General features: G+C 32.0%; 1 protein-coding gene across 17 annotated transcripts in view; it reads right to left on the bottom strand.

Moving 5' to 3' along the window:
* Positions 1-48: 48 nt before the first annotated feature.
* LOC127068082 (heterogeneous nuclear ribonucleoprotein R) overlaps positions 49-24,435 on the bottom strand; it is a 27,032-nt gene continuing 2,645 nt past the window's right edge. Inside the window, exons 1-13 of one of the 17 annotated variants that reach the window (XM_051003754.1) lie at positions 22,965-23,741; positions 19,896-20,281; positions 19,481-19,588; positions 19,165-19,341; positions 17,824-17,959; positions 12,892-13,097; positions 12,635-12,784; positions 12,414-12,559; positions 12,158-12,273; positions 10,684-10,698; positions 9,640-9,788; positions 5,759-5,915; positions 49-4,227 (exon numbers count right to left, since the gene is read on the bottom strand). In XM_051003754.1, the coding sequence (XP_050859711.1) occupies positions 3,971-4,227; positions 5,759-5,915; positions 9,640-9,788; positions 10,684-10,698; positions 12,158-12,273; positions 12,414-12,559; positions 12,635-12,784; positions 12,892-13,097; positions 17,824-17,959; positions 19,165-19,341; positions 19,481-19,588; positions 19,896-20,279 (2,001 nt within the window). In that variant the 5' untranslated portion in view covers positions 20,280-20,281; positions 22,965-23,741 and the 3' untranslated portion in view covers positions 49-3,970. Of the gene's footprint in view, positions 4,231-5,749; positions 5,916-6,396; positions 6,515-9,639; positions 9,789-10,683; positions 10,699-12,157; positions 12,274-12,413; positions 12,560-12,634; positions 12,785-12,891; positions 13,098-16,897; positions 17,034-17,823; positions 17,960-19,164; positions 19,342-19,480; positions 19,589-19,895; positions 20,282-20,994; positions 21,401-21,429; positions 21,697-22,964; positions 23,742-24,435 lie in introns of those variants that run through there. The other 16 variants (XM_051003752.1, XM_051003749.1, XM_051003745.1 and 13 more) reach the window with 16 other exon arrangements.

Consider the following 24,435-nt stretch of genomic DNA (forward strand, 5'->3'; position numbering starts at 1 on the left):
AGTAGGAGATGGATAGTATAAGTTAATAAAAATAATCGATAACGGTGATTATGAAAGGTAATTCACATACAACTGTTTATTGAGACATGTAGAATACATCTGGTCATACACAAAAATCTTTGACACTTTAAATCAAGCTCCTAGCCCGAAAAAAGGAACCATTTTAACATTGTTTTTTAAATTCGTTATTAATCATTATGTTTAACTACGTCACACTAAAATTAGAGGCAACTTTTAAATTGCGGGAAATTAAAAAAAAAAGCAAAGCAATTGGTAGATGGATAACTTAGAAAAAAAAGAAATTTATATATATATAAATATATATATATATAAATTTGAACAACATGATCCAGTAATGAGATAAGAATTTTTGGTTGTAAAAATTTCTGGTCTATTCGATTTTTGATATAGCCGTGGAGCTGACATGTGGCGCGAAACATAACATGTTCGTTCGTTCGTTCGTTCTGTATTTTTTTTTTAGATGTTTTCTTTTTTTCTTTTTCCCTTGTTTCATCATATTTTTTTTTTTCCTTTTCTTATTACTGCTAAATAACATCACGTCACAAAATGCATATTCGCAGGAATATAATATATAATATATTTATATATAATTAAAAAACACGTCTTTGGGTCGTAATTAACATAAATTGATCGACCCAAAAATCACACAACATCCGCCTGATACGGGCCAACCAAAAAGAGTCAAGTTTCCCAAGGATGTGTAAACCGCGAATTAGGGCATTGGCCGGGTAAAAGGGCGCGTGTGTGGCCATAGCATCGCCAGCCACAGTGGTGCATTATCCTAAATGCGACCGACAACCCCCCAGGCACCCCAGCTGCCACACCGGTAAGAGTATAAAAGAGGAGGTGAGTGATACTTTTGGGGCGCCTTATAAGCCGGGGCGGGGCCAATATCGTAACGCTAGTACCTAGATCAGTCTAAAGTCTCGTCACCGTGAACTGCCTCCGCTTTTGCCAGTTAAGCTTCCTTGCCCCCGCAAGCCGAAACTCTCTATCTTTGCCATTCTACAATATATTTTTTTTCCTTGCTTTTATACCATCATCCTTTACTTACAATTTCGGAGAAACCAGAATTACTTTTTTTTTTAATATTGAAATATTATCATGTCACAAAAACCCACTCAGTATGATTAGCAATATCATCCTTATTATATTGTTAATATTAATAGTATTATATCCTCGATATTATGCTTTTATAAATAGGATGTGTGTAGGTAAGTAGAATAGGTAGGTAGATATAAAATACGGTAATTGGATAATGAGTAAAAAGGGGGACAGGAGGAATGAAAGATGGCAATGGTTATTAATGTAATATTTTTGATCTTGGGATTGGTAGTTTTTTTTTCTTTTTTTTTTTTCTTTTTTCTTTTTTAAACAATGATCGTGAATTGGGGACAGGAAGTAAGAATGGAGAGGAGAAGTTAATGATTACTACTAGATGTTGCTTAAATCGCCAATAACAAAACGGTATCGACGACGACAAAAAAAACTAGACTTAAGTAAAACATGAATAAAAATTAACAAAATGCTCATAAATACGAGGGTTTGCGAGCAATCGATCGTCATCCAGACATTTTGTCCATGGTTGCGTCTATTTGTTTCATACTTTCGTTATGTGTAAGACCATTTATCTCATGTGCTTTCTCATAACACGATATTCAGATAAATCTTATTCGGGTAGTCAATGGCGGATACACGTCATTATAACCGATTTCTTTCGATCGCATGATTATTCGTCCATCCTACTGATATTATTTCATATCAAATTAGGCTAACGTTATAATACGATAGCCTCGTTTCATTAGTGTGCAATTAAACAGCAGAGGTTTGATATGCAGTCGTCCATTACAATTTTCTTTCTTTCTTTCTTTTTTTTTCTTCCTTTTTTCTTTCTTTCTTTCTTTCGTTCTTTCTTTCTTTCTTTTATTTAACTTCGTGTTCGGGGGGTGCGTGTAAAATATAAATTGTTTTGCGTATGCTCTTTTTGTCCTTTTCAAATAATCTCCAGAACAGGGGGTGTCTGGGCTCCAGGGACAGGGACCAACTACAGCCCGCACTTACAACTCTTACTAATTAACTAACAGGCTAACAATAACAACAAGTCAACACTCAAAACGTGTGCTGTATGTGTTCATGCATTTTAAAACTTTTGCGTACATTTTGTAATCCTACTTCGATTCATAACTATAAATCATCAAATTTCTAGCCAGTCAATATCAATCGTTAAAAACGTTTTCTGTGCATTTGGCAAAAATAAAAAAAAAAGATAAAATAAAATAAAATAATTGGGCGAACTAACATCTTTTTTTTTTCTTTTTCTTCTTATTTTTTTTTGTTTTTTTTATCTAAAAAATTAGAAAAGTTTTCTTCCAGAATTCCTTATCCACTTTCTCTTTTTCTTTTTCTCCCTACTTTTTTTTTTTTTCTTAGCCTTCAACGGATTTTTTTTTAACTTCCTCTTTTCATTATAAAAAACACATCAACAAATAAATACAAATATAATTTAGATCCGAGTTTTACCCTCGCTATACTTCCGATACTGCCATTGAAAAAATTTACTGTACAAGTGGGTTTTTTCTTCCTTTTTTTTTCCTCAATCATGAGCAATACTTTTGACCAAATAGATCTCTTTTTTTCATTTCTCATAACTATATCTCATAACCGAACGAACCTGGGAGATACCCGCAGAGCCATTGGCTAACAAACATTTCGCTTTTTCTACTTTCGCAAAGCTTGCCCGACCCTTAATAATAATAGTTTCACTGACTGTACACATTTATAGACCAACAATAGAAGGTCTAGCTGCGCGCTTGGCGCGCTCTACCACTCACACATACGCACACAAAAAAGACACGCTCCTTTTTAAAGGACACCCTTTCTCTTCCAACTATTCCTCGCCCTCTCTTTTTCTCATTATTATTATCATCTTTTCTAATCCCCGCTCTATAAGCGAATTCGTTCAAGATTTCACAAGCATACGTTTATCACATTCTCTCCCACTCATTCACTCGTTAATGGCTCGCGCCTTTCCTATCTAACCACGCCCCTAAACATTCTTCCTCCTTTCTTTATCATTCCTTTGGCGCTTTATGTTTCCTTTCAATGGCGTCGTGCCTCTTACATACGCACTTATTTACTTTCATACTGAACTTTTTTGTTTCTTTTCTTTCCTCCCCTCCCTCCTCTCTTCTTCCTCCTCCTCCTCTTTCTCCACTTTCTCAAAAATCTCCTCACAACTATAAACTCTATCTAAAACGCACACGTTCCTCATTCATCATTGCATAGATTCAAAAAAAATCTAATCTCATCGCATAATAAAAACCGCAGGCTTCCATGAGTTCTCTTAATTAATACGAGCCATCACAATCCGAATGTCAACATCGCTGTTCTTCAACACTTGGCAGTAAACAATGTGACAATGCAGTAGTGGTACTTAATATTAGTTTAGTATTATCATAATATAATAATAGTACGGGGTGGGTGGGTGGTCACTCCGATGTAATAATTAGTCCCAGTGGCACATCACTGTACATAATCACAACAACAGCGGGCGATGGTGGTGGCGCAGAGCACGAACTCCATTTTATATTTTTTTTGTCTCTCTCTTTCTCTCTCTTTCTGCCTTTTTTTTTGTTTCATTTTCTTGTGAAAACATTTACAATAATTCCGATTAAAAAGAATTAATAGTACAAATTGATTTCTCTTTCTCGTCGTAAACCTCTCTTCTGCGCTAACTTTTCATTTTTTCTATACTTTTTTTTTTTTAAACCCTGCATGCTATTTTTCTCTCTCTCTCTCTCTCTCTCTCACACACTCTCTCCCTCTCTCTCTCTCTCTCTCTTTCTCTCTCTCCCTTTCGCACTTCCTTTCTATGTCGCTTGTGACGCGCTTTTTTTGTTTATATCAATATACGTATGTTCGTGCGTATTCACTCACATACACGCAGAAGTTAGCTCCACGATTGATATGAGTCTTGATACCATTCATGATCGTCGCCAGAAACGCTGCCGAGCGCTGTAGATCTTCCTCCAAATCCTATGTCACCGCCGCCGCCGCCGCCACCACCACCACTGCCACCATTCACACTCGCCAATCCGTACGCATTGCCCAGTGGTTGTTGGGCGAGGGGTTGGTTTCCCCAGTTGCTCTGGAAGCGACGTTTAGATTCCCCCTGGTTCTGGTGACCCCCGTCAAATTTTCGTTTACCTGCTGTGAAACATAATATTTCTGTTATATCAATGATACTCACGTAATGATGTTGTTTATGATGTTGTCCCTAATAAAAAAAATAATAAAAAGAAAAAATAATAAATAAAAAGAAAAAGAATTTTATACCTCTCAAGAGAAGCAATAAAGAAAATCATTTTTGATATTATTATTATCATTATTATTATTTACAGCAATTCAGACTTTTTTTTCAGAAATTTCGAAATTTTACTGAATATCAATTTTTTCAAATATAACGCGAACAGGTTTTCGTAAATAATGAGAAAAAAAAAAGAAAAAAATTATTTTGTTAATTAGAATCATATTGCGATATTACAAATAACTATATGGTTCTAATTAATGGTTTTACGTTGTAAAATAAGATTGAATAATTTTGTTTTGTTAATGTAAAAATATAATTAGATTGTTATGTATATATACAACGACTAACCTAGATTCTTATCAACGTCGGATGGGTAGGACACAGGATGGAAGGAAAGCAGGATAAATCTTTTACTGTAATACGAATCATATGGAATTCCGTGATATTGAATAGAAACGTGCAATCATATTGAAATCAAAATATTATACGATTTTCATCAAAAGCATCTTGCGCTCATTGAAAATCTGTTCATTAGCAAATCTGTAAATGAAGAAAAAAACGCGAATAAAATTAGACATTATTTTTGAGTTATTTATAATCTTACTAAATTGCAAAGCTTGCGGGAGCTATTTTTAAACATAATCAAATGAAAGATTCAATGTGTCAATTTACTTGATAGGAGCTATTTATATAGCGATACATATTTTCTGTAAATTGTGCGATATATAAACAATATCAAAAACGTCCATTTTTTTTTTTCATTGAATACAAAAATAATGAATAAATGTGCTATAGAATTTAATACTACTATATGTACGAGCATTGTACTACTTTGAACATATCAACTAACGTTTCTTTTGTAATCCTTATGCAAAGAAAAGATAAGAAAGACATAATCAATACAGTAGCAAACTAGCAAGAAGTGCTAATGCTGTAAGCTGTGAGAATATGCGAAATATGATATAAAATTAGTAATATAAGTAGTAATAATAGTCTTCGATACAAACGTATTACTATCCCTTTCTTATAACACATATAAACAAAATAAAATTTACATTTTCTTTAAAAACTGATGTAAATCTAAAAGGAATTAATTCATACCGATACAATGTAGATATTAATTAACAGTAATTTGATAATAGATAAAATGGAAAACCTAACTTATATAAAAAGAAGAAGAGGATTAACAGAAAAAAGCAAGGAAGGAATAAATAATTCTAATGACGTTGATTAGAAAATAAAAAAAAAAGAAAGAAAGAAAAAAAGAAAGAAAGAAAGAAAGAAAGAAAGAAATACATTAATAAAATAATAAGATGGATTAAACAGAATATAAGATTAACTGAGAAGAAAGAATAAGTAAGTAAAGATAATAAATATAAATTAAATAGATAAAAGATGATACATTGTGGAGATACAGACCATCCTCACCTGGTAAACTTCCCTTGGCGCGGACCCCCCCACGAGCGACCAGCCGCTGGACCCCACGGGCCCCTGTAGCTGCGGGGTTGCGTCCCCCCCTGACCGGCCCACGGGTTTGCAGGCCACCGATTCGGCCACGTGGCACTACTCCACGCCCACGCCCAGCCTGACCAAACAACACACCCAATTGTTACCCCTTCTGGTACTGATTGTTTCTCCAATTTCTTCCACTCACTTTTCCCTTTCTTAAAATTATCATTATGCATCTTTTCAACACCATCCCTATTATATTTCTGCATTTTATATGTATATCACATATATCATATATACAATAGTGACCCCATTTTTGAGTCTGACAATAAATATATGAAAATATATTAATATCCGGGCTCTAGAGATAAAGGTAAAAAAGAGTCAGTCAGCTGTAATTTACAGCCGATCTGTTAAAAATAGTCTGTTTTATGCAATTATACCAATAGAGTGTATACACGCACGAATGATATTTATACGCGTGTATGCACGCATCACTTATGAGAAAGACAGTGATAGTGAAATAGGTAAAAAGGTCATATGGTAGAGACAGATAGATAGAAGGGAAGAGAATGCGACAGGAAAAGAGCTCACCTAATAAACCAGGTCTTACTAACCAAATCTTTTTACATACAGCAGTAGAGTTAGCAGAGTTATCCAATGTAGTAAAGCGATAAAGCGAACTGTATTGGTTGGCGAAGAAACTTTAAGCGACACAACCTACTGCACTGGCAGCTAGAACAAAATTCAATCAAGGTATATTATAAGCGGCAGCAACAACGTTATAGCGGCGTGTTTTAAAGCGTAAGCAAATCAGCATATACTGAAGCAAAGCAAGAGCCGTGAGTCGTGTTACTGGTTACACTACCAGTTGTACACAATGTGTATATAATATATGTATATATACATATATACCTATATATGTAAATATTAATTTTTCATGTACATATATGAATATATATATATATATAGATATATACACATATATATTTGTATTCCCTTTTCTACCTATGGCCTGCCACACCAACAACGCACAACTCAGTGTACAATACAACGTGTTATAATAATATACAACAGCTTTTTAATATGATCAAAATATATCCAAATAGTTTTGATCATTCCTTTTTAGTTTATTCCAATACTGCCGTACACAACTTGCGAAAAACTTTTCCTCCTGCTATCAAATTGGCACATTGAATCAATTGGCTCTCATAGGACCCCAGTGAAGATCCACAAAACGTGATATGACACACAGCCGTTGGAACGGACGTTTATCCATGTGGTAGTTTCTCTACTGCTTTTTTTTTTTTTCTTGGAAACATACAATCTCAAACTCAGGCACCAAGGCACCTTACGACTTTTCCTGTAAGAAACTGTATTAAAAATGTTATCGAAGAAGTTCCTTTAATAAATACACATTTAAGCGTATATCAACATTCGACATCATTTTTATTGAACGTCTCGTCAACATAACGATATATATATATATGTTATGTTATATATATATATACACACCATAAGAGCATCTTTTTAAATCTTATCCACAAATGACTATAATAAAAACGTATCTTAGGTTCTTTCAAATAATTCAAAGTAGTTCATTTTAACTACTTTATACAGAGAATAGATGATAAACGCTATTGTGAAAAACATTATTTACATCATCTAATCTGCTATTTCAAGAAACGAAAATAACACGGTTGGGATAGTAATTAAGATAAACCTAAAGAAGATATGCAACCCTAACAAGACCTAAAAATCCGATCTATATATAATATATAAATTTCTAAACTTTGAACTTTATTGCTGTTCACCTATACTAAATTCAATCACAATAATGACACTTGTCTTTATGCTCTCTCTCTCTCTCTCTCTCTCTCTCTCTCTCTCTCTCTCTCTCTCTCTCTCTCCCTCCCTCTCTCTCTCTCTTTCTCTTTTCAATACATAATTTAACATTAATTGAAATGACTATACGTGGAAAAAAAAACCTTGCTTTTTGTATTTATTTAACAACAATGTATGTACAAGTAACGACTAGCAGCTTCTAAGACTTTCTTAAAAGTAGTGAGACATGTAAGGGATTTAATCCCTTACATAGAGAATGTAGAATAATGTAGTACATGTACAGTGATAAAAGGCAAAACAACCTTGTCACGAAGAAAGCATGTAATAAAAACGAACCCTAATGAGAAAAATAAAAAAAAAAGAAAGAAAAAAAAAGAAAAATAAAGAAAAATAAAAAAGAAAAAGAAAATGAAAAAGAAAAGAAAAAGAATTAAAATAAAATAAAATTTTTAATAAAATTGCAAAAATAACTATTCTGACAGAATGTCGATTACGTGTGATCGAAACGTGTGAAAAGAAAAAAAAATAAATAAATAAATAAATAAAACAAAAATTAAAACGATGCTGCACATGAACAGGCCACGAGAATATATGAATAATATGATCATCGAACAAATTTGAAAAGCGACTAGCTACAACGTAACCATGACACGAGGAACACAGCAGCATCATCGAATATAAACACATAACTCAGTGCATTTTGCGTTGCCGCATTAGTGAGACTGCCAAGAGAAAAAGTTGATCGCAATCAATATATAACAATGATGGTACAATTGTAATGGTGTTCACAGGGCGCCCAAGTGCTCCCTTATGGTATTTGGATAACCCTGCAACTTGACATAGAAAAGTATATCATATCCGAGCCACGAGACGCAACGTCGCTGCTCTATTAATTATTATTATTATTATTATTATATTATTATTATTATTATTAGCAAAAAGAAATATCAACCGAAGTTTTCTTTTTTTTTTTTCGATATATAGATACGGAGTTTTAGATGACAACTATATATTATAATATATATAATATATATGCATATAAATGCATATATATGTATATATAACGAGCTCCTGTGTAGAATGGGTTAATAATGCCTATATCTGGAATTCTGCTGAAATTGATAGTAATGTGGTGGGGTAGTGTTAGGGAACCCTGCAACACTAAAAGACGCTCGACGAAAGGACAGACATAAAATTCACAAGGTGTCTTCTTCATTTTTCAGTATTCACTTTAACTTGTCTCTCTCTTTTTTTTTTTCTTTTCTTTTCTTTCTAAGATTTGTTGTTCTAAATGCTTTTCCCGGCTGGACTTTGGTTGAAATTTAGAATGGGTCTACCATGGCTCAGATATGATTTGCAAGCAATTTGACAGTGGCAATGTGTTCGGATTAGGAGGATACGTTAGCGATCGAAGTGCTGGAATATTAGTAGTTGATATGCGTTAGGGTCTAGCAGGATTTAATACAATGCACTCACAGTGGACTATTAATAGCTTCTTTGTTTTTCATTTTTTTTTTCTTTTTTCATGTTTCTCTTAATATGGTTACTTTTATGCTCGTTTCTAAATGCTTGTGTATGTTCTTTTCTTTTTCTTTTCTTTTATATTTTTGTTTTGGATCGTAAAAGCTGGAGAATGATTGCTACTATTGATAATATACATATATAAATATATATATATATACACACACACATATACATATATATATATACATATACTGTGGATGCAATGCATTTGATGTTATATAAATTAAAGTTAATTCCAAGTGTACATATCCCTGCATTAGTAGTGAGTTTCATATATAGCTAGGCACTTATCAGTTAGCCAGAGTTAATTACACGCTCAGACAAAATGTTGGGCTGGGGGTAGTAATATCTGGGCAAAAGTAGTAAAGTGGATATACAATAACGCTAGGAGTCCGCGAACACTGTGCCACAATCAAACTACCGCTGATATATCAAAGTAATATGATTCAAGAACAAAAACGACTTTAGAACCATTAAAAAAGGCGACCCACCGGTTGAGGCTGCCTGCCTCTCCCTCTGGCAGGTGGCGGAGGCGGCGCATAATCGAAATAGCAATCTTCGTATCGAAAATAGTCATCGTAATATGGATCACTGTAGCCACCTCGATAATCCCCATAACCGTAATAGTCGTAATCATAATCTATAAAAACACACATTACAAATAGACCCAAATTTAGCCACGATATATCCAATTAGCAACTTACTCAAGTAATGCTGTTTTATGTAATAAAGGCATGCCGGGAAAAGATAATTTTGAAATACTAAATAGAAAATAATGCAATCGCATTGTTCTGCGATTCTTTCAATAATATAATAACAATGACAACAATGATAATAATATTAAAAATAAAAAAAATAAAAAATAGAAACAAATATTAAAGAACTAAGAAACCTATTAACGAACTATAACAAAACTTAGTTGCAAATCTCCACGCGAGAAACTTTGCAATGATTACCCTACCACCATCACATATCCTGAGAATATATGTATATTGCACAGATCATCGAAAATTGAATGAATTATTTATAAATATATATATATACACACACATATATATATATATATATCCGTCAATCAGAGATTTTTGAATGAACGATCAATAATATTAGTAACTTTCTTCATTCTGGCTTAATTTATCCTACTTATGAAAAACGTTTATCCAATCATATGTTAAATGTAAAGTGCTATAAAGGAATGTATTGTAAATGATCAGTGCACATTAAAGCATTGAAAGTGTACTGTGTATACAGCATTATTATATGGAGGGACGTCGATTTAATGCGTACAGATAGTAGAGCATACAAATCTGTTAAATTTCAATAAAAAATATATATACATACGTATATATATTCTTTTTTAGATTGCACTTAGATGTATGTATGTATTATTTAACACTTCGAAAAACGAAAATGATTTTCGATGACCTTATACTGTACGTTTAGATTGGTTATAAGTCAACATAAAAAGAGAAAGTACACAAGACTACCAATGATACTCTACAATGATGCATTCATCATTCAACACCGCGGCTTACCTATTTCCTTGAGAGCTGTAAACAGATTTTTTAATTGATGATGCATACACAGTTAAGAAAGTACACACGCTCACATAAATGAGATAGGGCAAAAAGATCAAATTTCCCTGGCAATGCGCGGGATTGTACACTGTCACAAAATAACTGTCACTCTAGGGCACCATACGAAATAGAAAACAAACAATACACATGCAATTATTCTTTTGGTAAAACAGAAAACAGGTGTCACAGGAAGTGGTAGTGGTAAGGCAATGAGGTGATCCTATTATAGTGCTAAGCACACACTTATACATTCATATGTATTCATATATACATATGTATGTAAATAAGATATATAGAAATATTGCATACATAAATTTTTAATATACTTAATATCACTCATCAAGCATTGTATAATTTAAGTAAATAAACATCCTTTTGTAAATGAAATAAAAAAGTAATAATAATATAATTATAAAGATAAATAGGCTCAGACTAAATCATTATAATTGATGATTACAATAAAATAAATTTGGATGACATAAACTAATTATATTATCTGAGCACTTTCTCACTACAACCTTATTAGATAGAAATATATTCCAGTTCGGAAGTTATTTTATTGGTATGATAAGAAATTACGACGGGACAAATTACACTAATCTCTCTTGTTAATTTGCTGCACGTACTAAAATTTTGAAATTTTTAATTTACTTAAAGTATTGAAAGCAATCAACCATACATTTTTCAATGCATTTACTGCAGAATAAATACTATTGGAATAATAGGAAAAGGAAAAAGTTGTGGTCGAGGAAATATATATATATATATATATATATAAAACTTAGTATTAGAAATGTTGAATAAATATTTGTCTTTCACGCATAGGAAAGAGCCTATCATGCGTGTAAAGCCAAAGGTCTGTAGTGAGATAGTGAAAAATCCCCAAAAGCATGCGGGATATTTCAATTAAATATATCATATCAAAAATATTGGTATATTTGAGTATTATTCTGTCTGAAATAAAAAATGTTATAACATTCGACACACATGTAAAAATTTTATAAAATTATGTTCTTGAGTTCTTTATCAAAGTTTTATATCATGATCTTTACTGCATGTATATAATATTATAAAGGAAACTATTCAATTTGAATGATGTTATTGGTAAGAAAATTTTCATTTGTTATATCAAACTAAGTATAAATAATATTCACACACTTGATACAACAATTCTCTTTTCAGTGCTTTGCAAACATAATAAAACAATTATTGCAATTTAAGCTTGTTGCATAGAATTTTATCAAAACGTTTTTGTAAAATATTAAAAATCGTGTAATTATTTTGATAACATACATATATGTTAAACAGTAATGAGGATATTTAAGTTTTGCAGAAATACTCTTGTGTATTTTACACGTTAATAGTGAATAGGTTAACACAGAAATTCTTGAAATTAATGAATAAAGAATCATTGATAGCAAATAGTACTTACCATAATCGCCTCGTCCCATTTGTCCACGCATACCTGCACCAGTGCCTCTAGGACCTTGTCCAGGACCACGAACTGGCATTGGGCCTCCCATCATGCCTGGATGGGATGGAGACCCTCTATAAAAAAAATAAAAAAGAAAGAAAATAAATAAATAATATAACAATGTTATATCTGCTTCAATAATCATAGGAGATACTTTTTACTGAAATAAAATAAAGATTAAAGTATAACACAAATCGAAGAAACAATATCTTACCCGCCACGACTTTGCAATGATTGCATCATTCTTCGTTCCCTTGCTCGAAGAATTTCTTCTTTCTTCTTTTTATCAGATGGAGGCTTAGCTAGTGAAATTTCTATACGCGAACCACCAATTTCTATACCGTTTAACTCGTTCATCGCCTAAAATGTCATGTAATTATTTTTAATTCTTATCTTATATGCCAATGATAACATTAACAGAAACATCAATATTACCTTTACAGCATTATCCCTGTCTTCAAAATGCACAAAAGCGTAGTCCTTAATTTTCTTAACTCTTTCAATTTTTCCATATTGCTCGAAACATTCTTTTAACTTTTCTTCTGAACAATCTTGCGTTAAATTTTTTACATATAACACTCGTACCTGAAAGATAATTATACATGTACATCATTTCAATTCGCAAATCATTTTAAGAAATCACAAACAAAGATTATAAAATAACGAGATTAAAGGCATCTATTGTTACATACTTTGGACATTGTTAATTCATCAGGCTCTTCCTGTGGATCAGCCCAATCAACTATGATATCACAGCCCCAGACCTTGATGCGACCAGTGCTTAGTCTTCGTTTTGCTAATGAGGCTGCTTTATGAGATTCATATTCTAGAAAGCAGAAACCTCTGTTCTTCTTTTTGTCATCTGGTGAACTGTAGATAATCACCTCGGTCAGGCCCGCTGTATGGTGAGAAATCATACAAAACGTATATAAGGTTCATATAAAAAAATAAAAAAAAAATAAAAAAATAAAAAATAAAAATAAAAAAAATAAAAATAAATAAATAAAAAGGGGGGAAAAAAGAGAAATATAATGAAATAAATAAAACTACTCAAACAGAAACTGTACCAAAATACAAGGAATAGGCCGAAAATTTTATTATATTTTTAAATATAATAAAAGACGTAATTATATAAAAAGCAACATAATTTTAAAATTGCATTAAACTTCATATAAATAGAAGGAATTTTGTTTCTGTATTTAAAAAAAAAATCGATTTTAGGCAAGTTTAGAATTATTTGATTTAGAATAAACGTAATAGAGAACTTAATTGTTACAATGTAACAATATCAAATATCAACTGAAAAATTCAACAAATTTAACTAAGTTACCATATTATCTTGAAAAACTCTACACTAGAAAGCTATGTAAAACACCACACCTATGAAAATATACTTTACATTGTATCATACTTTGAACTAAATAAAAAAATTTGTATCATGTAATTCCTGCTACATAAATCGTTACCTTTAGCTATAAATTAGAGTTGATATTAATTTACAAAATGACATATTTTCACAATCGTTGAAATACATATTTATATATGAGGCAAGAGAACATTATAACAACATTATTAATATTTATATTACCAGATGATTATCATTATTAATATTCGGGATTTAATGGAAAATAAGATAAGAATTAAATTTACTTTACTAACCGAATTATATAAGAAAAATCCTTCTTTCTAAATCATCAAAAAATCATGATATAAATTAATCATCATATAAATGTTGAATGTCCCATATTAAAATATATAAAAAATCTTAAGTATGTACTCTGTACAGAATAATCATAGATATTTATAAAAAAAAAAAGAAAGAAAAAGAAAACATCGACTGCATATTGTGCATGAAAATGAAGACATGATTATTATTATTACTATTTAGTTCTTATACCACACATTGATTTCCACATAATAATTTAGTAACTTAACATTAGTGTGACCTGCAGTAATTATTTGATTAGACCTCAACTTTAACTACTATTTATATTATTTCTTTTTTGTTTTTTAAAAACAGAATAATTTGTGCTTTTGGTTTACGATTTGAATCTTCAGAATGTAAGAAAAAGAGCTCAAGATTTATTACAGACAATTAACTTTATGAAGAGTTAAAGTACTCATGCGAAATAATTTGCCTAAACATGAATATGAGCAAAAGAGATGGTTAAGATCTGTTTCCATAACTGTATGTATCTTGAATTTGACTACTAATTCAATTATTGTATTATAAACTATTTTTCACAGATAAAGCCTAAAAATATTAGAAAGTTAATCTTTTTATCATTTTACTATACTAAACTCATATTGCTTTATAACACAAACACAAAGCCATAAAATTGTGGGTTGAAAGATAGCACACTAAACTGCGAAGATATTGTTCAATTAACTACAAAAGGAAAGATTGCAAGCTCCATATATAACCTTTCAGAATATTCTGTAGAATTTTACCACTACGTCGAAAACACCCCAAAATTTTCATCAGTAACTTGTCATATTTAATTCAATACACAAATTTTAAAAACCCATGACTGATAATGCAGGTTAAATATTTTGAATGTATCATTAAGTACAAAAATGTCTTTTCATGCTATTAGAATTTTCATGCACCGCACTGATTGAATTAAATACTCAAAATATCTACCACGCTGGAATTAAAGTCCTTCCCATATATCCCACATGTTTTACACAATGTGGTAATATTATTAAACAAAAATCAACAATCTTATCACTAACAAATGTTGAATAATTCTCACTATGAATATACATAGATTATAGCAGAAATACAAAAATATTTGTACTAACTTATATAAAAGCAAGGTATTAGTCTTTCAAAGAAATCCTGATTCAATTTAAATTCTTCGAAATAAACTATGTATTACCAAGGTGAGAACAAAATACAGCTATCAATGATAGTAGTTTTACTAAGTCTTCCTTTACTCAAATGAATTGTTAAATAGAAATTACACTTGTGTGAAAGTTAAATTAATTAGTGTAACCATTTCTGCAAGATGGCTCACTTCTCCTTCCTCTCAGTTTAAAAGCTTTACTACTATTTGGATAACAAGGCACCTTACACAAACAAAATTTCGTATTATGTTTAAGCATAATCCTTAAAATTTTCATTAAATACCTGATACGAATATTTATAAAATAGAGAAAGCGTCGATTAAGTAAGCGTCAAAGTAAGATCAATAAAGATAGTTGAAAGATAATATTTTATATAATATTTTATAATAATGATAAGTTCACAGATGCCTTGCATCCATTAATTTATAATATAAAATGCTTAAAAAGAAAGTGATTGATAGATTCATTCCTATGCCTCATTATATTGTGTTCGGCCCTTTCCTTTTATATATTATTTTTTTTAGATCTCCTCTCTGTGTCCAGATTTTGAGATTTCATGCAAGATACATACATACTCTCGCTCATACTCACTCACATACGCACACCGACACGCACACGCAGAATATAGTCACGAATAAAAATTATGCTTCAATTTATTTATCTTTAAAAAAAAAAAGAAAAAGAAAAAAAAGGAAAAAAGAAAGAAAAAAAAAGAAAAAAGAAAGGGGAAAAAAAAAAGAAAAAAAATATACACCATTCATACAAACTTCAACGTGAAACCAACAACTCTGCATTAAGGAAATAAATTTAATCATCCACGATATGCAATTGTGCTCCTATGCGAAATTTTGCTAAATTATTTTATAAGTGTACTATGGATATTATGTAGGATACGATGACTGTATTATCGTTTAACTAGATCTGTGAACCATACGCCATACTTTGACAAAACAATATCACATATGTCCCAAAACCAATTAAATGCCTAAACTGTACTTATATTTTCCCAGAAGAAATAAAACAATATGAACATCATTTTTAGTAGGATTAATTATCTATATATGGGCTCTTTTTATTAAACACATACTGGATTCAGGAAATATGACTTCAATGAATTGGACTTCTATGAAAACACGAAATCTATATTTTTATATTTAAACATTGCTAATATTTTTATGCGACATTCATGAATGTTATGAGTGATAAAAAAAGATAGATATGATAGATGAAAAGAAAAGAAAAGAAAGAAAAAAAAAAACACAACCAAAAGCATAGTCACGTGTTTAGCTAGTTATAAACAATATTTGTTCGTTGCTTTAAAAAAGAAATCAATAGTTTGTAATTATTATACGACGTATTCCTATTATTTTTAGAATAATTTTGGACAGCTTCAAGAATATAAAGTTGTCTTATTCCCTTGGTTGTGGGACATTTTGTATTAAAAATTTTTCTCTCAAATATTTTATCCATATTCACAATGTATATAAGAAATGAATGATATACCAATAAAGAAATTATTAATTTCATACTTGAAGAGTTCACATTTAGCTTAAAAATAAATTTAGGTAAGTGTTATGAAGGTAGATTTTTTTTTACCAGCATTACCACACTGAAAAGTATATAAACCTTTCAAAATCGAATAAAAATTTAGTATTAAAAATACCGATTTGTTCAATTTTGTGATTATATAGTAATGCAAGAGGGCTAGACTTGACCCACCTGGCACCTCTGCTACGAGAACTGGATCAAGACACCCAATCATTAATATATAAATATTTGTCCCTTCATCTCTCCCACAGAACTTCATTTGGTTACTGCTTGCTGATTTAAGGACAATTGTCAACTTACGTGCGTGCTTTGTAAACTCTTCGAACAAGTCATCTCGGTCTCGATTCTTTGGAATATTTCCCACAAACAAGCGGTGATTGTTATAAGATACGGTAACACCAATCTTTTTCCCTTTCCGAATCTCATAATCATTCAGCTGTAAGAATAATGTGGAAGGAGAGTGCCAATTAAGCTTGCCTTTTATAATTTCACCTGCTTATTGGCTGTCTGAATGTGGGATTTCATGAAGCGACCTTCAGGGAGATTGTACAGAGGACTAATGAAAATTTTATGGGACTACGGGATGGAAATAAGTTCGAGGATTGATATTATACAGGGTGGGTGGGAGTGCCTGTCCGTTTGTTAGCGAGTCAAACGCCCCAGCGGTCCACGCAGGTCTCCCATACCCCCATGCTTGAGGCTTAGTCATGAATCACATTTGCATATTGCGAATTGCAATAACACAGCACAGCATTTTTTTCGTAGATTCAAAGAAATTCTTAATCTAATGTATAGCTTCCACATTTTCTCTTTCCATTTCCTCGCCTCTTTTTGAACCTTCCCAAAGAGAAGGCAAAGAAGCACTATATAAGTTCGATGAAGTAACCAGATGCAGAAAGTGGGAATGAGGTGGCAGATGGATAGTAAGGTTCCGCGTGTATAGTAGGAAGCAGATAACTCATAACTCAACCTAAATATGCGAGGAAAGAAGACTTGGACCAGAGAGGTGTTACTGTTCACTAATAAACCGAGAGGCAAGGAGACTGACCAGATCTGAAGGTGCCGCAGGTTTTGTAGATCACACAGTCGCATGATCGTTTGGATGCTCCATAGTTCCATACCATCTACAACCACTACTTAAAAGCTACCACTCTTAAGTTACAATACAGGTAGACAGGTAGGTATAGGTAGGTAGGTAGGTACACACTCCTCGAATTTCACTTTACCTGTTAATTTACCAAATTCCTCCAGGATCTCCTCTTTGCCTTTTGACTTTGGTATGTTCCCCACGAAAAGTCGTAGATTAGGAACGCTAATGTTTACTTTCAGATTCTTGCCGGGTTTTATTTCGTGATTATCGAGCTGTGGGATGAAGAAAACAGACACATGCCTAATTTTGTTCCAATGATACAATTTGAGTGGTTAAGTAATTACGACAAATGGTAGAATTTGGGAAGAATTTCAAAATGTGCAATTTAGTAAAGAAATTAACATGGCGTAGATCCATGAAAGCGAGAAAGTGGCATGCGCTTTGTCGCTCGAGTCTTCACAATATAGGAAACCGGCGTTCATGTGCTCCTGTAAACAAATTTTAAGCCTACCAATTTTTTTTTTAATTTTGTTACAAAAATTGTCACTGTCCAATGAGTTTGACCAATTAGTAAATATACCCCTAACCAATTAGACTTCAAAAGACATAGTTTTTTTTTTGTTCTTTTCATTTTCAGGATGGTTCTCCACTCCCAATTTTGCCCACTGAGCAAAGAGGAGAGCTGGAAAAAGAAACTTATCCGTAGGATATAATTAATATACATTTTTCAGTGTTATTTGTATGTTGGGATAAGTTGGAAATAATTGTATACTTAAAGATGAATAAATGGTCAGGGACATATACATAAGAAACAGATATGTGGATTGTTCCTAACAAAAAAGAAGTTAAAATTTTAGATTATGTTAAATCACATGTTTGAATATACCACTACAAGGAAAATTAAGAGGTATGAAGAACACAGAACAAGCCACATAGGGATATGATAATAGTCGTTCGAAATGTTTAGTGATATAAATAACTATATAAAAGCTACATATGTATTAGTAATATCGCGTCGATACCTCTTCAATGTTTTATTTATTGAATATGATTATCTTTAATATGACTAAATAAATAAAAAGGAAAGAATATACGTAATAATGCATTCAAATTTGGTGTGATACATTGAATTATTTATAAAAATATATATATATGAAAGTATATATATATGATGCATATATATGTACACAAGTGTACGTGCACAATATATATAAACATCTTTCAAAATTAAATAAAAACTACTAAGATGATTCATACAACAACAAATTCATAAACATTTCGAAAGAACACGTGATTTGGTAGCAATAACAATTTTGTAACATTTCTAAAAATGTTGTAAATAAGAAAGGAACAAAAAATCCAATATCCATAGCGGCATGGTATTGACTGGAGCAAAAAAAAAATAACCAATTTGTACACATTACGAACATGTACCTACACAATAGATAAGAATAATAAGGAAAAAATATAAACATACCTCACGGACAGCCAATTGAGCAGCTTCCCTGTTAGTGAAAGTGATAAATGCGTATCCCCTGTTGCAACCTGACATAGGATCCATCATCAGTCTCAAATCCCAAATTTTTCCACATTTTTCGAATAATGGTATTAATTCATCTTCATACATATCTTTTGGGATTTTACCACAAAACACCTTTACAGAAACAGATATAAATTATTATAATACCACAAATAATGATGTAATATTTAAATTTTATTTATAACAAGAATCAATGCAAAGGTATTTAATCCATAATTGAAATTTTAATGTTAAATTTAAGAGAACAACTTACTTCACAACCAGTTCCTGGAGTCGGGCCCTCCCAATTTGGTGGCGGTCCGCCATATTTTCTTTGTCCTGTTGTTACATCCAATGGATAACCAGTTCTTTCAAGTATCATCTATAATTTTAATATTAATTAATAAAAAATTCAATTTCATTACAATTTTCTTTTATTTTCGCTATGCCAGAGTTGTCCGCAGAGTAATATCTAATATCTAATACTTTTTTATATTATGCAAATTATTGAATTATTTGAGTTATATCAAATTAATATAGAAAGAAATATAAGTAAATATATATCAAAATAAAAAACATTAGTTGCTATGAAGATATAAAGATATGCTACGTTCATCTAAAGTTCTTAATTCGTGTACTATTTTGTTGAATGATAATAATCAACTTCAGTCAGAAAAGAGTTAATTTACCTTGATTTTATCCTCATCAGGTGCTTTAGATGTTGTACTCGTACCGGTACCTTGACCAGCACGACTTTTTTGCCTATATGTTTTCATTACGCCGCAAAGAAATGCTGATTTGTTAGACACATGTTCTAAATTCGATTCAAGGAATTGTGTGAGTACATTTAATGCTCCTTCAACTGGAAATTCCTTCAATGCATCCAATGCTCTTTCGTCCAAATCCACATGTGCCAGTTTTCCTGTCTTGTAAATTTCATCAAGTTTGGCAGCCACTTTTTCATCTAGTCCATATTGGATTAGTTTTGTATAGTCTTCTGTCCGTTCTGTATATTCCATTTCCTCCTTCGACTGCTTCTCTTCCATTTTTATTTCCCCATTTCCTTCGGCCATAGCTATAATAATCCAAATAATATCAAATTAAAAAAAAAAAGAAAAGAGTATTATACAAATGTCAATATAAAAAATTCGTAAATGGAATGATCACAATAACATAATATTTACAACATAAAGATATATGATAATATAACTAAAATTGTAAAGAAGAATATTTTAATATAATATAAACATTTCTATTCATAAACTTTCAATGAAGTATTTCAATTTACTGACAGAAGCTATTAAATTTAATATAAACACACATTATATATGTAATAAAAGCTTGTAAAAATTAATATTAATATCTGTATAAGCTTTCTTTTAAAAACTTTACAATATTATTATTTATACAATATAAAAAATACTATCAATAAATTTAGAATAAAGATCTTTCACAAATTCATTGATCTTTGTTATTCCAATATAATCCTACAAACAAAGATATAAAAATAATAACAGAATAAAATAAAATTGTTGAATATTTTTATGATAACGATATCGTTAATTATATTTTGCTTGTATCTAAATACTGTAACATACAATCTTTTAATAGAAATTAAAAAATTTTTTCTCAAAATATGCTTCATGATATTTAAATTGAATGATAATATGTAACAAGCAATAAAGATATATATATATTTATACTTGCATGTACGTATGTGTGTGAGTGTAAAGAAGAAATAAAAAATAAGACGAAAAAACAATAAGAAATAAATAATGCATACAATACCGAAACGCGAATCGATGAACTAGAGATACACAGGATTTTCCCGCGCTAACATATAGATCGTTAGATAAGGTTTCAAAGCGTGATATACAGCGATGGCAGTTATAACTTTGTTGATGGAAAAAATTCAATATGATTTTATGAATTTGGCACCAAAATATAAAGATTCACAATTCGCATCCGAGTTACCGAATCTTTAACGATAAAAAAAAAAAAAAAAGAAAAGAAAAATAGCATGAAAAATATGACCGATGCAATAAATAAATTCCAATCAATGCGTTCGATTCATTTCTAAGATCCTCACTATCACTAGGAAAGATAAGCGCGCACAAAATGAAACGATTATAATTTTTCATAGGCATTCGCCGGCCGGCAATGGAGCTGCATCCACACATCTCGGTGAATGCGATGCACTTTTGCACACCCGATAACACTTACTTCGTTCGTTTCGGAACACAAGAATTTTTCTCTATTGCACTTTCTTAATTTCTTACAATAATATAATGGAATGTAAAAATCGTGCTTTTTCGTTATCAAAAAGCTTTACGATTTACCTTAGAAAATAAACGAATGGTTTCCTCCGAGCGAGGAAATGGCGACAGACGTCAACGTGATTGCGGACTACGGGGTTCACAAAACGACGCGCAAAGATACGCTCGAACCCAGCGACACGAGGTTGGCCATTTTCTTTCGGGCGCACTCGTAAATTCTGATTGGCCCGTGCGAAAACCGTGAGAAGAGAAAAAGTTGAGCCGTACGCTCGCGAAATAACGAACCATGGGTGACGGGTAGTCGGAGAAGACGTTGCTCGCTTTCAAAGCCGTGTGTGATCATATAAAGGATTTCTGTCTAATTTCCTTTTACAATTACGCTCGAAATTTTAATACGGCCCGTGAATTATTCACGCTCCAAATTTTTAATAGCATGACAATGTTATTAAAATCAATGACGAATTAATTTCCTATATATGACTTTTTCTTTCTTTTTTGTTTTTTTAGTTCGTTTATAGACGATCGATTATTTTTGACTATAACATTAAAATATTAAAATACAGAAGCAATATTATTATCATTTATCTATTTCCTTTTCTTTCTGTTAAAGAATTAGAATTGAAACGTACGAATTTTGAAACGATCCTTTTCAATTATCGACACGTCTCATCTGTTTAAAAATACACTAACCTCTTTCTTCGCAAAAATGAAAAAAAAAAAGACATATAGCTCGTTTGATTTTCATTTGATAAAAAACTGAAATCATTAACAAATTTAAGACGAGTATGCAAATGCGTCTATGGTTCTGTTTCTATTTGATCGAATACAGAAAATAGAATGATCTTTCGCGTATTCTTTAACGATATTTCAGATAAAAACAAAGATCAAACAGACGGATAGAGAAAAATTCTAAAAATTACTAATGATCAAATCTACGAATATAATTCATATAAGTCTGCAATCATGTAAATTTGAAAAAAAGATTATTTTTAAGGAAACAGATATTGAAATATATATGTATAGACATGTATTATTGTATTATAAATTGTTACACAAAGTCATACTTTCGATAAATAATCATCATTTGAAGGAACTATTAAATGTTCTCCCTTCGAAAAACGATAATTACGAGATAGGAATTTGCCACGGTCGTCTCTCTCTCTCTCTCTCTCTCTCTCTCTCTCTCTCTCTCTCTCTCATTCTCTCTCTCTTTCTCTCTGCTGCTACGAGTCGCGAACGCGGGCGAACAGAGATAAAAAAAAAAAAGAAAGAGACAGCATCACAAGGCGAGGATCGAACGATGCACTCCAGCACTATATAACCTCACGGAGAGACGAAAGCGCCACATATAGACAAAAAAAAAGCAAATACGAGAGCAGAGCTCCTGGCAATTGCATTCTGTTCGTTTGAAGCTACCGATAAGGGAATAAATAATGATGTTATGGAAAAAAATAAAAATCATACAATTAAAATAATGTGTACCTGTGACGGGATTGGAACTCTTCACAATAACTAAATTTTGCTAAATGCGTAAAGCGAAGCACCAAATTAGAGAAACAGACGAACACAAAACAGTCACGATCTTTTGCGAGGTATGAAATTCATAATTATCAAACACCACAATCGCGACGCGTTTCACGAAATATATGTATTATATCGTTTAACACACTTGGACTCCTTTGTTTCACCGCGCGAACGAACGAACGTGCGTGTAGTAACCGACTAAACACAAAGTGGATGGTATGTACCCAAATGTGGACGTTGGTTACAGCAAATTTAGTTCTTGTAGGCACTTGCGAAATTCTGATAATATTGTAACGGAGATGGTAAATGGAGTTGTAAGGCCCGGGCGCAGAGAGTTTTGATATCGTGTAGTGCCTACATAGCCGTAATGCATAAATTGGACTGCCTCGCCGATGGAGCGATGCAGTGGTGCAAGCCCCACAAAACCAAACCAGTTTGCTTGCTTGCTTGCTCGCTTGCTTGCGAGTTGCGCCCCAATCCAATCCGATTCAACCTCTTACCTCTCTCTTCGCGGCACAGACGAGCCCCGCCTTAGAGGCCAGGGCCGTCGCTACCTTTTTACGATCCCTACACATTAAATATCGATCGTGCTCCAACCATTTTCAACATTTTTTTCAACTAAATATTCACAAAGCATATCGTTAACGTTTACAACGTTGAGATATCAAGTTGAATCTTTTCAATATGCTTATCTTAAGCTAACTTTTCTTTTTTCAAACAACATTTATTACCGACAGAAAATTATTACGATCGAGAGAAAGAATAGAAATTTATAATATCATCTTGCAAATATATATAGAGAGTACAAATTGGACACGATCGGACAGTAAACAGATATTCTTAACATACATAGTAGACAGATACTTTAGTTTGCATTTCGTAATGTATTCCGCGAGACGATTTGCTTCGTCGATAATACTTCGGTGAGCGCGTTGACCCTTTTCGCGCGAATCGCGAAAGATCGTGTCTTCGACGTGATATATGTACGTATTTACGTATGTAGGGGGGAAAAAAAAAGCAAGCTATAAAATTCTCTCGCCTTGTTATCTCGTAGAATGAAAAATATATATTCATCAATGCTATACAAAATGATTTGCCGAGGCATAATTAATATTCGACGTTGAGAGATTCGTATTACGAACGGTTAAGGAAAAAAAAAGGAAAAAAAAGAAAGAGAGAGAGAGAGAGAAAAAAGAAGAAAAGAATTCGTCGGCGAATCTTCGTTCGTCGTATCTAAAAAGTATGAAATGTTCTTTGTGGTTACGTCTAGCTCATAAATTGACGTCGTCGTTTGATATGAGTTCTCTTTTCGTGTGCGTGTGTGTGTTTTGAATAAGCGCGTTAACCTAATACAACGCATACTGCCTCTTCGAAAATGTGGCAGGTGAAAATAAGACAATGAGGTAAGCTCCCCCGCGGTTCAAGGAAC

This window comes from Vespula vulgaris, chromosome 12 (genome assembly GCF_905475345.1).
Source record: "Vespula vulgaris chromosome 12, iyVesVulg1.1, whole genome shotgun sequence".
Classification (NCBI taxonomy): domain Eukaryota; kingdom Metazoa; phylum Arthropoda; class Insecta; order Hymenoptera; family Vespidae; genus Vespula; species Vespula vulgaris.